The sequence below is a fragment of the Galeopterus variegatus genome, unplaced genomic scaffold, assembly GCF_000696425.1.
Source record: "Galeopterus variegatus unplaced genomic scaffold, G_variegatus-3.0.2 Scaffold0, whole genome shotgun sequence".
NCBI lineage: Eukaryota > Metazoa > Chordata > Mammalia > Dermoptera > Cynocephalidae > Galeopterus > Galeopterus variegatus.
In genome coordinates this window covers 2,353,795-2,371,449 of record NW_007726111.1, presented here as the reverse complement: position 1 = coordinate 2,371,449, position 17,655 = coordinate 2,353,795, and the positions used below count along the sequence as shown (strand labels likewise).

The window sequence follows — 17,655 nt, the reverse complement described above, 5'->3', positions numbered from 1 at the left end:
AGAATTCTAAAATGGTTCCCATGATTTCCACCCCCCATATAATATAACCCACTCTCCTTGAGTATAAGTGGGACCTTTGATTATGGAGGGATGCCACTCCCATGACTAGGTTATATTATTTGGCAAGGGTGAAGGGATATTGTAGATGCAATTAAGATCCCAAATCACTTGATTTTGAGTTAATCAAAAGGGAGAGTGTCAGGGATGGTCTAACACAATCAACCGAAAGCCCTTAAAAGAGGGATTGGGCTCAAAATCTCTTGTGAACCAAGAGATTTTCCTGCTAGCATTTAGGAAATAAACAGCCATGTTGTGAAAAAACATTTAATAGGGTTTCAACAACTACATGAACTTAAAAGAGCATAAAGTAGCCCCATAAAGGAATTCAGGGCAGTCAGTACATTATTGCTGCCTTAAGAGACCCCGAATGTAGGACCACCACAGCTCCTCGCCATGGAAATTGTGAGACAATAACTGTATGTTGTTTTAAAGCATTAAGTTTGTGGTAATATGAAAATGTCCATTGATGGATGAATGGGTAAAGAAAATGTGGTATGTTTACACAATGGAAATACTATTCTGCCATAAAAAAGAATGAAATTCTACCATTCACTGCAACATGGATGAACTTAGAAAACTATGTTAAGTGAAATAAGCCAAGCACAGAAAGAGAAATACTGCATGTCCTCACTCATAAGTGGGAGCTAAAAGAATAAATAAATAAATTATTAAAAAGAAAGATACAACAATCACCAAAATACATTGAACTTTCAAAAGGAGAGAACTTTCTGAGGTTAACAGAGGTGGGAAAAGGGGAGAGGGGTAAAGGACCATGAAAAGTGATTACGTTGTATAATGCTGAATATGCTAATTATCCTCATTTGAGCATCACCTAGAGCACACAGGTATTGATATTCAACTCTGTACTCCACAGACATGTACAATCGTTTCATTTTTTAAAAAAAGTTTGTGGTAATATGTTACACAGCATAGAACATACCAAACCAAAATAAATTAATAAATAAATTTATATTACTTAATTTTAAACCTGGGGGATTCATTTTATCTATCTTCCTTTACATAAAATGTCTTTATGAAGATTCTGTCTGGTTTGCTTTGACTCGCTGAACTTCAAATTAATGGTCACGTTTTTATTTCCTTTGTATAATCTGATTCATATCTTTTTTGTATACACGTTGAGGACTTAGCTTCTCTAACTTCTCTCATTTAGTCATGCCTTTACACTAGGAAGAAAGCTAATCAACTGGGCACAATGAAGGGCCATACATACAAGATTCTGCATACACACTTCTAAGCTTTAAAATGCCTTATGAGCTGTAGTGCAAATTCTCCTTGAAAAATTAGAATTGACATTTTCAACAGTATAATTTTAATTTAAACAGCATAATACAATTGATTTATACTTTTCTATAAACATTTCATAATATACATTTATTACTCAAGGTAAGATATGATGATGTTTGTTGCTGGTCTTAGAAGAAAATAAAAGCACCACTCTATGTTACACATAGTACGACAAATGATACTCGTGTAGTTTTAAAGTTCTCATTTTCAGACAGTTTGCAATAATTACTCCATTTTCAAGTGAGAACATCAAAGGCATCTGTCACTGAACCAAAATCATCAGGTGACAATGGGGCACTAAAATTAAGTGTCTGCACACAACAATGCAAGGCCAATGACTTCACGCCACAGTAGTTCCCCCTTACCTGGGGTTTCGCTATCCGCGGCTTCAGTTACCAGTGGTTAATCGCAGTCCTAAAATATTACAGTATTTTGAGAGAGCGCGAGACCACATTCACCGTATATTATTACCGTAATTGCTATGATTGTTCTATTTTTATTATTTGTTATTGCTATTCTCTTACTGTGCCTAATTTATAAATTAAACTTTATCATAGGTATGTACAACACGGATTTGAGCTGCACGGGTCCACCTGTACACGGACTTTTTTGGTTAAATACGGTCAGCCCTTGTATCCGCCGGATCTGCATCTGCAGATTTAACCAACCGGGGACAGAAAATGACAGTATTCGCGGGATGTGGAAGCTGCCCAAACGCAGGGCTGACTTTTCCTTTCTGCGGGTTCCACAGGGCTAACTGCCGGCTTGAACATCCGAAGTGCCGCCTGGATGTCCTGGAACCAGTTCCCCTCTGATACCGAGGGACGACTGTACAGGAGAAAACACAGTATGTATAGGGTTCGGTACTATTCGCGGTTTCAGGCATCCACTGAGGGTCTTGGACCGTAACTCCCGAGAATACGGGGAGACTATTGTACTTAATATACTCTTCAATCATATACGGAAAGAAGCTAGGAACCACACCTATGACTTAGTGCAATTTGGTGGTAGTGAGTGTTTATTTATTTATTTTATTTTTTTATTTTCATTATTTATTAGCATATTCATCCTTACAAATCACGATATTTCTTTATGCCGTTTACCTGACTTATCACTCCCCAAACCCCCGTCCCATCTCCCCCCATCTCTAGTATCCTTAGATTTCTTCTCTCCTTCTGAAAGTTCAACGTATTATGGTCTTTTCTTTCTTTCCTTCCTTCCTCCCTTCCTCCCTCCCTTCCTTCCAGCAGCTAGTTATGAGTGAGAACATGTGGTATTTTGATAGTGAGTGTTAAAAGGGAGAAAAACATTTTTCCTTTCAGAAAGAGGAAACTAAAATGGGGAGTGGGAGGGGAGATAACCTTTTCAAAAGCCTCCCCACAGGCACTGAGGTACTCAAGTACCAAGAAAGATATAGTGTATGGTCAATTGACAAGTGAATGGCAATTATATCACAACTAAGACCAAGTTTTTAAGAAATATTTGGGAGGGGTGCAATTAGTGCTAAAGCCAGGAATTATTCCTCACAAGATGTTATCAAGGTAGGTCTCACATCTAGTCAGTGATGCAATCAAATAGGAACCCAAGTCACCAGATTCCACTAAACTCTCCTGCTTCTACTCAAATTATATTGTTAAGTGCTTTCTATGTGCCAGTACTTGACATGAATTAACATTTTTAATCCTCACAAGAACCTTATGTAGTTTTATCATTGGTAAGGTTAACTTGTTCAAGTTACCCAGCTAAATAAATTGTGGAGGTGAGCTTTGAATCCACACTTTTAACCAACCAGACAAGTTCCATGAGAGAATTAAATCCTAATGTTTAAAAGCATCCATTTTTTTAATGAATTAACTTCTGTGCCTCTAGAATGTTACTAGTTACGAACCATTTTGACGAGAACTGAAAACAGTCACAAAAATCACGGTGGTTCAGATGAGGAAACTTGATTAGAAAGGCAGCAGCCATACCATATGTGATCACTTTTTAGAATTGTAAATAACTTATAGTCACATACAAGAATTAAGCCTTAATGATACTCAGCATGTATCCAACATGTTGATCCTTTTAAAACACAGGAGACCTGTGCATCTTGGCAGGTGTCTGTTCTAATTTGATAAACAGAGAGGTTATGGATCCAAATGGCAGCCACCAATATACATTGCCATTTCTTCTAGTGCTGTACAACCCAGATCCAGACAAAAACCATGACACATAGCACGAAAAAAATCTTAAACACAACAAGGAAAAATCTGATCTGGCACGTTTTATTTTTTTGACTTGGCCCTCTCCTCTCCATGCCCATTCTACGGAAACTTTCTCCCAGTGCTCTAATCTGTTTAATAGGAAGAGCCTAAGAAATTATTTAGAGAAATAAAAGTAATCCTTAATAATCTCCATAGATTCCTCCAGGAGTGGATTAGAACTACACATTGGAATAAGAAAAGATGGGCTGGCCCATGGCTGACTCGGGAGAGTGCGGTGTTGATAACACCAAGGCCACGGGTTTGGATCCCACATAGGGATGGCCGGTTGGCTCCCTGGCTGAGTGTAGTGCTGACAACACCAAGTCAAGGGTTAAGATCCCCTTACCGGTCATCTTTAAAAAAAGAATAAGAAAAGATGAAAGCAACTAATACTTTCCATTCTTTGCTCAATAAATTCGGTATAATACATGAGTACATGTACAAGTACTTGATGGCCTCTCATTTAAGCCTCCTAATTTCCCTTAAAAGGTATGGAGTACCTTTTCTTTTCATATTCTGTAAAAGAGTACATTCTCTTTTACAGAATATGAAAATGAAACCCAAGGAAATTAACTGTCCGAGATCAGACAGACTGTAAGAGAAAAAAGGTTTAACCTTGGGATTCCCCAATTCAAACTCCTGATTCTTCCCACCATACCAGACTGCCCACCTGTAGTCCTCTGAATCTCTGGAATACAGAGTAGTATTCCAGAGAACCCTCCTGTGAAGGGTTCTGGCTTTCCTTAAATACCTATCAAAATGCCTAGCAACTTTTGAAGGCAAGTGGAGCAATATAGAATCACTCTGGGGTTTGGAAGATGTGAAAGAGTAGGATCACAGAACTTAGACTGGGCAAAAAATTAAAATTACAATCAGCAAATATACATCACATCCATTTTGATGTTTCAGATACTTCTAATGAAATTTATGAACCTTCATATATATGACAGCACTTCCGGATACTACGAAGCATTTTCACGTTTTATAATGTCTTCTAAATATATATATTCTACATACACGTAACATGTCTGAATCTACTTGCATATTTTATTATAATTTTCATGTCTTATAAATCATTATAATATATATTCTATGTAATATTTATGTATTGTATAATATAATCTCTCTCTGTGTGTATAGATATATATGCATCATATAAAATATATGTATATCTGTATATGTGGCTGGTACATGTGTTTCTCTACAATTAGGGTAGAGGTGCACAGGAAACAGAAAGAAGGGAAAAAATAGATCCTGAGCAGCCTGGTGACCACAGGTTTTAGATCGCTGTATATATTATAAGAATGGAATCCAGGGGCCAATCTACTAACCTGGTGGAAAAACCCAGATGGGGTAAGACCATCTTTTTTCTTTCTTTTTTTTTGAAAGCTTGCAACCCTCAAATGGCCCCTCAGTCATGGTCACTTACACCCAGGGACTCAGCTGGCTTTTAGACACCACACAGACAGGTTGTGTCAGATCTGATAATTTAAAAAGATGAATGATCTCATCTAATTATCATGCATGGTTTGCTCTGTGATGAGTGACCATTCCCCTATGTTTATTTATTACCATGGAGAATTGATATAACTTTTAAACAATTACTCACCAGTAGACCTTGACACCATGTATCAGTCCTCTGGGAACTAAGCTACATGTGCACAATAAAATTTTGCTTCATGAAAATTAATTCCAATTTCTACATTTATATCAACAAGAAAATCAGGTGTTTGGAGAGACAACCAAGCATCCAATATGTTTAATTTAGAGCAATCTGTACACCCTCCGTGGTGCCCATCCTCTTGAGGATTCACAAGGCCCATGTGTTTGTCTCCTAACATTTTTGCAGATGCGAATTTAAGTCATTACTAATATAATGTCATGGCAAGGAAGGGTTGGTATTTCTAAAGTGACAAACATCATAAGAATTTTACACATTCCTATCTGTGGCAAATGTCAAAACAACTACCATAAAAAGGCAGTTCCGGGCACTTAAAAGCTTGCTGCTTCAATGGTTAGCATCAAGTTGTACTCATTAGTCATGGTATTAATATACAGCTTAATCTAAAGCATCTCTTTTCTCCACAAATTGATTAAAAATTTGCAGCAGAAATTTTATTTAAATGTTTTATTTCTACCAACAAGAGAATAGTGCTTGTGGAAGGCTCAACTCCATTAACAGTATAAAGTGAAGGGGTGTGGTTAAGTGAGTGTAAGTGATCATCAGTTGGAAGAGTCAAGTAAAAAGTGGCCTTTTTTGGGCCGGCCCGGTGGCGCACTACTGCAGTGCGCCGCTTGGGAGCGCGGCGGCGCTCCCGCCGAGGGTTCGGATCCCACATACAGACCGGTTCCCGCTCACTGGCTGAGCGAGGCTATTGTATATACTTCTCAAGTTATAATTTCCCCAATCTGATCATCTCTTTTTTTCAAGAAAAAGCCGGCAATCAAATTCGGCCCCAAAAAAAAAGACACAAAGATCTCGTAATAACTTCGTATAGCATACATTATACGAAGTTATACGAGGTACGGGTGCGACACTGAGGGTTGCGATCCGTTGCCGGACACGAAAAAAGACAAAAAGGAAAAAAAAAAAAAGTGGCCTTTTTTGGTATGCTTTTGGCAGATTTTTGCTGACTTCTGCATCGGCTGCTAAAAACGCAACTGGTCTCGATTTTACTTTTGCACTCACTCAGTTTGTAGGGTTGCCTGGAATCATTTCTAGAAACATCATGGATAGATTGCTTTATTAACTTTCAAATATTCTGTTGAAGCTGAAAACACATCTTAGTTTAACAATGAGAGGTTATCAGTGGCAAAGTTATGACTTTTAAAAATAGATTCAGTCTCCTGTGCACAGCTCTCATACAACAGGTGCTGGCTGAAATGTCAAGATAAAGCACATCACATCCATTGTAGTTCCTCTTTCTTCATGGTCCCTTTCCTGACATCGGTTTTGTCTTTAACCTAGAGAAGGAACACTTCGCCTACCCTAGTCCACTGGCACTCCACTGCATCACTTTCCATTTCCTTTTTATGATGAAAGCCTACTCAAGTTTTAAGAAGAGACATTTTTCAGGCCTGCTAAGCACTCATTTTCCCATTCATTTCAAGTTTTTCTCATGGCCCAAATGATATATTAGCAGAATAATCTAGCTCACTGAACCACAGTTATCAATTTATGATGTTTTGAAGGCAGAAAAGTCACACAAGGTACAAATAATAAAGCCAGGCTATTAAACAGCCCTTCAAAGTTCCCTGTAGATTCTTTCATTTGATCCTCATAATAACACTGTGACGTGGGGTGCAAGAATATTATCCTCATTTTGCAGATAAAGAAATTGAGACTTAGAATTAGTTCTACTCCTTGATGGTGACTCCTTTCCCCCCTCAACCTTATTGCTGGACTGTGCAGCCAGGTGAGATCATAGATGCTAATCCCTCAAAGCTCCTGTGAAGGGCAGCAAAGGGCAGCAAAGGACAGCAGGTGAGTGTAGGATTCCAGAATCAAGCTGCTTGGGATCACATTTTAGTTCCTAAGGAAATCCAGAAAAGTTCTTCATGCTCTATACTAACTTTCCCCATCTATAAAACAGAGATAATAATAATACTTATCTTAGAAGACTAACTTAAAGATTAGATGGATTGAAAAACATGGAAAGTATTACTTCACACCCCTGACATGTATAAAAGGTGCTCAAAAATGTCAGAAGGCAATATTATAATAATTGAAGGATGACTATTAGTAATTAGTAGTGTTGGGACACTCTGCAGATTGGGACATTAAAGTCACAAAAGGGAACTAAACAGCCTGCCCCAACTCCTAGCTCTTCTCACCTTATGTCACAAACCACAAGGGTGGTTTTTCTACATTGCTCTTGTGATCAAGAGTGCACTTGTGATCAAGGAGATCAAGAGAGACTCTTAGATCTGCTGGTATTTGCGATCCTAACCATTCATTCATCTTGGAAGTTCAAGGAACTGTTGTGATGGCAACTGCCCATAACTTCCAGACCCACAGGAGACCTGAGATGCCTCAGTAAGGGTTGACCAGGGACATGCTTGGCAGGAATATCATATCTGTCAGTGTTTTGTTATCAAGTTTACTATTTGGTTTTCTTGGCAAGGATCTGTTTTAATTCAAAATTCTGCCCTCTACTGAAAATTGAACATGAGGGGGTGGGGGAAGCACCAATAGTGTGGGGCAGTAAACCACCACTATCTGCCCAAAGATTAATAAATAAATAATGCTAAATTGCTAAAGGCAAGAACTATTTGTTCTTTTTTTATTTCCTTTTCAATGATATTACTGTAACATTTTTCTACCACAAGCACATAGACTTATAAATCTAAAGACATCCTATGAAACGATATGGATCTTCGAAATGATAATTTCTCCTAGAAAAGTAAATGAAAAATAAAGACAAAAGAGATCCAAATATTGGTGTGCCCAAAGAGAATACAGTGTGAACTAGATTCTTGTTACTATCGAGTAAAGGAAAACTCTAGTCCATGCATTTTAAAATTTCAATATTACTAATGTGTACGTGTTACATTTCTGAATTATGTCATTCTTTCTCGAGAACGGAATATGTGATTTGGAACATTTCTCCAAAAACATCTCCAGTAAATTAAAATTGTATCTATCCCATATTCCAACCATCTGCTTTAATTCTCAAGGCTGTTTCATATTTCAAAAGTTACTTTGTAAGACATTGTTTTCAGTCTTGATCCCTTCCTCACCTGCCTCTGTCAGAACATTCACCTATCAGTCATGGCCTTTCTCATCGCTTTCATCTCTCTGCCATGTGGTCTTCTCTCTGACATTCTCAAATTTCCTCTCTGGTTACACTTATTTAGTTGTGTGTACAACTGTTCCCGCACCACCTCCCTCCCAAGAGCCTTTTTCTGAGATTTGCCTCATTCCCATCCATGGTAATAGCAACTGGTCTTTTCCAATGTAATGGCTTCTAGTGATGAGATTGGACCAGCTGTGGCAAAGTGACCCAAACTCAAGCAACCGAAGTCCCTTTTCCAAATCCCATTTCTTGGTCACAATCGAATGGGCTATACAGATAGCCATCTGGCCCATATTCAGACTATTAACCTAGCTTCTTTGGGAGGCTATCTTTTGGACTAGGATTTTAGACTCAAACTGGTTCAAGGCTTTGAACAAAATATAATCCCTCACAATCATTCAATTCCAGAGCACTGGGAAGCAGATAAAGCTAATTTACAGGGAAAGAGAAGAAAAATGAGGTGACACAAAGAAAGCAGAGACTGACTGGAAAGATGATGGCAGTATCATCTCTTTCTGCATTTGTTGGCACCTCCTTTACCTTAACTCCTGTGATTGGTCATCCAGCTTTGTTACCATTTTTCTGTTATTTCCAAAATATTTTCTTTTTTTGGTTTGTGATAGTCCTGTGGTTTTCTACTACTTGCAATCCCAAATGGCCTAATATATATAACTCCTATTCTGAAAATAAAACAAAAGAATTCCAAATTTCTTAACCTACCTTCCTCTGTATTTACTCTCTATTATCTCACTTTTCTCATATTGTCAAATTCCTTGAAAGAACAATCTGCACTTGCTGTCTCCACATTCTCAACCTCTAGCAACTCCTTGAGCCACCGAAGCCACGCTCCTGTCCCCAGCACTCTACTGAAACTGCTCTCTTATATTGATGGGCTTCCGTAAAGAGATTATCTTGTTTGACCTAACGGCAAGATTAAACTGTAGATCAAAGCTCTTCTTTTGAAAATCACAGTGCTTATCATAGTAGACACTAAATAAACATTAGTTAAATAAATGAATGAACCTTCTTCTGGCTTCAAAGATACTGCTCTGAATTTGCCTCCAAACTCCCTTCAGATACTTATTTCTAAGGGCCTAATAGACATCTACAAAATACTGCAAACTCAAAATGTCCAGCAGTGAACTTGTTAACTCACATTCCCAACACCAACCTGGTATTCCTCCTGTGTTCTCTAGTCTACAAAGTTTAATGAACCATGACCCACCTTGGAGATCTAAGAGTCATCTCCAACTCCTCTCTTATGATTCCAAAAATCCCATAACCACCAAGTCCTGAAATTTTATTTCTACAAGATATTTCATACCTGCTTTGCTTTCTCATTGCCACTATTCTTTTTTAGACCTTGGGCATCTCTTGTTCAATGAATGCTGTGATAGTCTAACTACTCTCATTGCCTCTGCCTTAAATTCTTGCTCTCTATAATCCATCTTCTATATAATATGATTCAAAACCTATGACTTTTTTTTTTTATTTAAAATCTTGACAGCAACACAGGATGAAGACCAAATTTGTTTTTGTATGCAGAGCAGGTCCACCCCAAATGTCCATGTGCTGTGAACACTGCCCATCCCCCACTTGGGTCACGATGCAAGAAATTTATAACCTAGACTCAAGCCAACAGTCCCAACATCTCTTCCCACCCATGATCCCCAGGCCTAACACAGAGCCGCAGACGATGTTTCTTTACATTATCCTTCTTCTACAAGCACTATACTTTTTCCTTGGTCATGCTTTGATGTATCCCACCATTTCATAGTCAGCTTAAAGTTGCAAATATCTTCCCTGGGGACTGTCTTCCTCAATTTGTATTCTCAGCATGTAGCTTAGTGAAGTACATAATTTGCACTGAATAATAATAATTGCATTAATTGTTGAATTAAATTATATTGATGTTAAAAATATTTGAAGCAGGAGACATTAAAAGAGAGAGTAAATTAAAACTATTTTTTAAAATGAGATGTACTATTTACTTAGTACATAGATCTTAGGTCTAAATAGTCTTAAGCATACTACCTAGAAGCCTGTCTACCTGCAAGTTATTTCAATTCTTGTAATCTAACAGAAGAAATTTACTAACAGAATTTCTTTCTTGATGATTAGCGCTTACACTTTTAATAAAACGTTATACTAATTTTTCTTATCCAATGAACCATTTCCTCAGGGTTTTATACAAAATAAGAATTTCTAAGTACTTCTATTTTTTGAGATTTAGACAATTTTATTGTTTTTGGTCTCTAAGGTGAATTTTCATATCTGAATATTTATGTATCCAAAAATTAACATTATGTTTAGTAAACAGCATTTCCAGTATAACCAGCCTCAAATGGGAAATAGGAAAAAAATAAGAAAATAACCACTGCTACCTTTACCATCTTTAATGTAATTTCACACCCGGTAAACCTGAGGGCTCCTTTCTCTGCCCCACTTACACATGCATCATTTCTCATCTCATTTTCACTACAATGCCTGTGGATCCCTTTCTAAAAACAACAGATTTTCCCAATGCGCTTGAGCTCATTTATTTTATGGAGCCATTCTTCTTTTAACTCTCAAAATAAGGCATTGTTAATGTTTAACCATCCCTTTATATAGCCCGACAGTATGCGCCTTAGAAAATAACAATTTTATTAGCTCTTTCCCCTCCTTTCCCTCATTATCCCCACAGTATCTAAGCAAATGTAAAAAGAAACAATTGTCCAGACTGTTTGACAATCTTGGTGGAAGTGCTGATTACATCTGTTATAAAAGCCCCTCAACAATTTCCCTTAAAGGGAAATGTCCTGCAGGAAGAGGAAGTCACCTCAAACATTGAGTGTAGATTCAAGTGAGAAGGACCTGAAATTGAGATCTGGTCACAGGTTAATTGGGGGGAAACAAACAAACAAATTCCCCATTTGATTTGATAGTATGTGCAAATAATAACAAATTATGATTAATAGTATCTGTATGCGTGTGTGTATGAGTGTATGAAAGGTAGAGAGAGAAACTAAGAATGAATTATTTGAGTAAGAGAATATAGGAATCATTTTTCATCATTTGCCCGGAGACCACCATAGTAAATTTTTTATTACTCTGGAAAAAGAACTTCAAATACACAGTAAGATTATACCCAAATCCAAAGCATTTTAAATGGCCAACACCGTTATTTTCTACTGCTCTCATTTCTAGTTTAAGTTGTTCTTCCATGTATGATATAGAATTTTAAATGTATCCTAATTTTTTAAATCCACAGAGCATATGGTTTAAAAAAAAATCAGCAGAAGCAAATGTTAAAATAACATTTAGTCAGAAATATCCTGCATTCATATTCAAAAGAACTTCAAATACTGCTTTAGATATAAGAACCTGATTCTGAATTATTGAAATTCACTATAAAAGTGTGCCAGTTTGTTGAGGCTACAATTTCAATCTTTTCCTTGTTCATATCTTGCTAGAATCTGTACAAAGAACTGGCAAAATGTAAAGAAACAACGGCCACTTTCTTGACTCATTTTTCAAAATTGCTAATAGCTTATTCCTGTGTATTGAATTACTACAAAAGATGTAAAGCCTACATGGAAAGGATACCCAAAAGTTGATATTTTACAAATAAAATTTTAAAACCTATGCACATTTGCCTTTATTCTTAAAACACCACACCACCAAAAATGTTTAATTCTTACAAATTTCAAAGTATACCACATCTAAACAGCAGAAATAAATTTGCTTAGTATGCAAAGAACTTTTTATAGGTGCCCAACATTCCAAGTGCAATTGTTTCTTTCTCCTTCCTGCTGTTTTGTTTAAAAGATGGCAAAACTCTTTAAAAGCACTTCTTTTTGCTACTCATCAATTATGTAAATAACTCGTCTCTACAGGAATTGAGGATTTTCAAGCTGCTTTTTTATACAATATCTCATTTGATTCTCTGAACAAATTATTCTTAAATGCTGGTGTTATGAAAGTATTTTGAATGAGACTTAATCCCTGAAAACAGTTGTGGATTGGCAGCAATCTTAAAGTATGAGCACTTGTTAATAAACTTGCTTTACTGAGGTTTTTCTACCCTAGCAAGCCACTTGAAGATGTTTAAAAATTACGTGTGCACCCACACACATATATGTATTTACACACTTAAAATATTATCTATTAAATCGAATACTATAGCAATACAAATTAGACAAATTATCTTATTATGAAATGTTACTATTTTGGACCCTCAAGGAAAAGGTGGTATATACTGTATTTTTCACAAAGTGCTACCAGTTTCACTTAATGACATTGAAGTCAATTGCCTTTTTCTTTCAGTTCTGTAAACAATATGACACAACCTTTTTCATGTTCTAGTGCATACAAAAAAATGAATCACGCATAAGCTACATGGTTGGCCACAATGGCCCAGTTCCGAGCTTACTGGTAAAGTAACCGTATGAAAGGCTTGGGAACAGTTGCAGTACTGCTTATAGGCAGTTCTTGTAAAGAAGGATCAGTTGACACACTTAGTGACCCAGTGCCTGCTGCACACTGTAAGCCTTAAGTAAATGTGGTATGGATACGAGTATAATAGAACAGTTAGTTCCCCATGGTAAGCAGCTTACATGCTTTTTGAATTACTACCAGACAGCCCTTTTAATACAAATGATGGAAGGCTGTCACTTTAATAACAATAAAATGCTACCTTTTAAAGAGGTACTTAAACAAATTCTGATATTTTTTCAAAATTCCATGTATATGTTACAACTGCTAATGTCCACATATGTAAGACACTAAAGGAAATCGACGAATAGCACAATTTGCCTAAAATATATTTCCTTTTTCCCATTTAAATCTCCAGTTTAAAGTTATAAATAGTTTGAAGACACTACTAGGAAATAAGATTGAATTCAAAAGAGCAGATTATTTTCTTGGAAATTTACACCTGTATTTTCAATGGGAAAAAAACAGAAACTTGCATGTAGGTGTTTTATACAATGATACTCCAGAGAATACATAAGTTAAATAACATAGTTTAGTATGGGCACGATTTTTTAAATTATTTTTAAAATTTCTAAATGCATTGTTGTTTCTTATAAATATATACTCCTAAACGTAAATACTAAATATTGAGTACAATATGTAATTTTCGTTTGTTATTTATGTTTTTGCAAAAACTTACTATGTGCAAACCCTAGAAGGAATATTTTACTATCATTTTTATCAACGTTGGAGAACTAATATAAAGATGTCTGTCTACACGGCCAGGTTTCTTTGAAGGAAAAGAGTGGCAAAGAATTCATCTATTTTCAAATTAAAACGCTTGTTTTACGTTCTGGTTTTATATGTATTTATTAAATTAATGAAAGCAATGGAAAAAAGAGATAATAAAGACATTTTATTTCCTTTTTATTAACTATAATAAGCTTAGATTCGTGTATCTCTCCAAAATGTTTTTTAGATTATATCCAGTTCAGTCTGCCTGATGTTCATTCAAATGCCAATCCAAATAGCTGCACATATACCTATGCATACTATTAATAAATTTAATATTATGTTACCAATTATACGGAAAAATGTATTTAATGTTGCATATTTTAAACATATACCTGTGGAATGATCAATGTGGTCATGTGGTTAAGCTGATGAGAACAAATTAAAGATCTGAGAAAAAGATTCAATAATGCTCATTGTTTTTAGGTTTTATCTCATATTTTATCATAAGGCATATTTCCATGTGTATGAAGTATGTAATAGAAATTGCTAAGCTCAAATGAGAATAATTATGTCCATTCCAATGTCATGACACAGAAATTTCTTTTCTATAGCTATAAATACAAATTTGTCTAATAATAGAAAAAAAATTATATCCAAGTATTTAAACCCTAAAGGTACTATTCTTTTATGAGATTTTATGGTTATTTCCTGTAGATATCTATAGTTCTTAGTTATACATTTACACCATTGTACAGTTGATATTAAAATCCCTATATACCAATGGGCTCTCAGCCAATTATTCTGATTGATTGTCATTTTGATATGACTGATATAAAAGTTCAATATAAATGACAGTTATAACTACAATGCTTTAAAAAACTGGATTTTTAAATAGATTCTAAAATTAAAGACAAATTTAAATTAACATTATAATACTGACTATCATACATGTAATTCTGAATTTTAAAACAGAAGTGTTTTAACAAATGTGCCATGAAATTATTTCTACAAGAAGTGAGAGCTACCCTTTTTGAAAACGTTTTAAAATATCAGTATAACGTGCATACATGAAAGTGATGTGTTTTTCATTTACATATAAACCAACAAGCATGTGGTAGTTGCTACCTTATTACATACTTAGGTTCCACACCTCATTAAGACAAACATTTCCAAAAGAAATACCTAACCCAGAGAAAGAACTGTATCAAAATTCCTTTGTCTGAAAACAACCCGTTATTTTAGTGCTAACTCCTTAGAACAGTTTAACTACTATTTCAATCCACAAGAATATACATTAGAATGCATGTCAAACCAGAGAGCAGAAAATTTTAAAAGATATTTAGAATGACATATTATTTATGTTTTATTATAATAAAAGTTAAGGCTTTCATACTATTGTAAACACTCTACTTAAAAAAAAATTGAATTACTAATTCTAATTCAGATCCAACTCCAATTAGTGCATAATTAATTTATGGTGTGTGATGACATGTTCTTCCTCTTCTGATGATAAAAACTTCTTGTGTTACTTTTTCTCTGAAAAATAAAATTGTAAAAAAACTGAAAGAGTTTACTGACAATTTCCAGAGAAATTTATACATAGGAGCATAATAATTTGCCTTTAGTGAACACTACAATCTTTGCATTCAGCTTTTATAAGCTTGAAATTTTTCCCGAAGATTTGGGATTCATCCTGATTAAACATTGCATAGGAATTCTTTTTTTTGCCAGAAATGCAAATGGTACCTCATCTCGATAAAAATTAATGCCACATTTGTTTAATTTCACAAAGTTTGTTCAGAAATTTAACATGAAATACAAATGTCAACTACCATTTCTCCTCTCCTCAGAAGATGATGTTACTAACTTTTCAAATACATTAAAGACAGAAGCCTTCCAAAAATATTGTTAATATTACCTACAAAAGACTGACTTAGCTGCACAAAATATTTTAAGTTCTTAATTCATGAAATAATTAATGTTTTATAAAATTTGAAAATATACTGAATTCCCATTGTTTATAAAATTTTCAAACCCTTTCAAAGAAAAGAATTTGTGGTGTCCTAATTCCCATTTTAGCACACTATTTATACTTTCTTGTCCCTAGCAAATTTCTGACTATAAAATTTGAGTTATATTAATTTTAGGAAAGCATTTATTGCAGATGTCCTTCTTACAATAAGGGCTTTTACATTAATACTTTACCAAAGTATGTTCAGAAATAAAAGGTAGTATTTTGTTGCATTTTGAAAGGCCATAGTTTTCCCCAATGGTGTAATGATGCATTCCCCCCAAATGATAGAAATATTGATAAACTGTCAGTTAAAAACAACACTTTAAAAATGTGTAATTTGAACACATTTATAATGAGACTTTTTTAAAAGAGCCACTTCTTTATTTGACACAAAATGCAAGCGAGACACTTGAGTTCTCACTATATAGGCCAGGCTTTAAAAAGACTAAAAAAAAAATAAATTTTTAAGAAGTGTGATTTCTTAATAAGAGTGAATAATTTGGAAGCATCTTTAAGGTAATTCTTACTTTTTATGTTTAAAAGTAGCCGGTTGGAACACTCTACCAATTAAACGAAGATCTATAGATGGCATTTAACCTTTTGCTTTATAACAAAAAAGACCTACAATCATTTTTATGGAAGATTATCTAAGGAGGAACATTACTGTAAATCAATGACAAAAAATATTAGACACTCCCCTTCTCCAAGTTAGAATGTGCATCTTCCAGATTCTTGCACTGACACCTCATGTAATAAATACTTTAAGCTGAATCTCAAATAATAACTGCAGGGTTTCAACCGGTAAAGATTCACTGTTAGTATCCACCAAAAACTCCAGTATTCAGCACTCAGCCAACAAAGGACAGCAAATAATTCCCAGCAGCATAATACCGGGAAGGCTACCTTGGGCTTTGTTTTTGTTATGTAAAATGCATTAAAGTGACTCATCCACTTAAGATTACCTACTCTTAGAAGCCTAAAGTAGCTTCAAGAACCAAAATAAATGCTTTCCCAAAATGCCTGATAGGCTATTCAGCGCATTTAAAACTACGTATATGTGCCATTGAGTTTGGTTCTTTTTTGCAGCCTAAGAGAGGAGAGAATTATTATTTTTCATTCCCTTCCTGCCGTGTGACTAGAGCTACCTTTAAACGCTCCATTTCCAGAATAGCAGCGAGGGTTTTCTTATTCAAAAGTTATTTTAGAAATGTGAAAAATAAGAGAAAATTGCAGGAGACTCAAAACAGTCCCTCCCTCAAAGAATAGGTGCTATTCATTCTAAGAACCGGAACCGCGTGTCTGTCTGCACTTGAATGTTTCAAATGAAGGGTTAGGGAGGTTGGCTCGCGTGGCCCCAGGATCTGCGAGCCCCGTGGCTTTGCTGGGCAGCACGCTCTGGAGCGGGGAGCGAGCACGCTTCTGATCAGAACGGCCGTCCAGTGAGCCCAGCAATTCGGGATCTAAACGAGTTTGGGCACTACCGCAATTCCAGGGCATCTCAGAGGCCAAGTGCGGGAGAAGTCCAGTCTATCCTGGAAAGCCTGCAATTAACTATTTTTAAAATACCCAACCAAACCACAACTTTTTATTGAACTGGTTTTGATGTGAGCGGGTGGGTATTTGGCAGGAAACTTTCCCCCCCACCCCTCGTACAGCTAAACTCTTAAGCTAGATCGCCCGCCGCTCGTTCCCCACCCCCACGGGCAAAAAAGCCCCGCAACTCGGGAAGCCACCCCCGCTCCAGCCCCCGCGGCGCTGCCCGGCCCGCCGACTTACGTGACGGCCGAAGGGAACGGCTCCTCCGACGAGGGGCCGATCAGCAAAGATTGGAAAAGTGTCAGAGTCAAGGCCAGCAGGCAGCCAGCAGCCATCTTCGCGATCGAAGATCAATGCCCCCCTTCCTCCGCAACCGGGGGAAGCGACGGGGCCGGGAACCGCGGGCGGAGGGGGAAGAGCACAGTCCGCCGGGAGCGCGGGCGTCTGGAGGGACCCGGGGCCCGAGGCGTGGAGTCGCGCGGCGGCCGGCGAGGGCGAAGCCGGCGGC

General features: G+C 36.4%; 1 protein-coding gene across 1 annotated transcript in view; it reads right to left on the bottom strand.

The window, feature by feature from the left end:
• Positions 1–17,644, bottom strand: part of CACNA2D1 (calcium channel, voltage-dependent, alpha 2/delta subunit 1) — a 480,749-nt gene extending 463,105 nt beyond the window's left edge. Inside the window, exon 1 of the mRNA XM_008568138.1 lies at positions 17,388–17,644. Within this exon, the coding sequence (XP_008566360.1) occupies positions 17,388–17,482 (95 nt within the window). The 5' untranslated portion in view covers positions 17,483–17,644. The remainder of the gene's footprint in view (positions 1–17,387) is intronic.
• Positions 17,645–17,655: the final 11 nt, after the last annotated feature.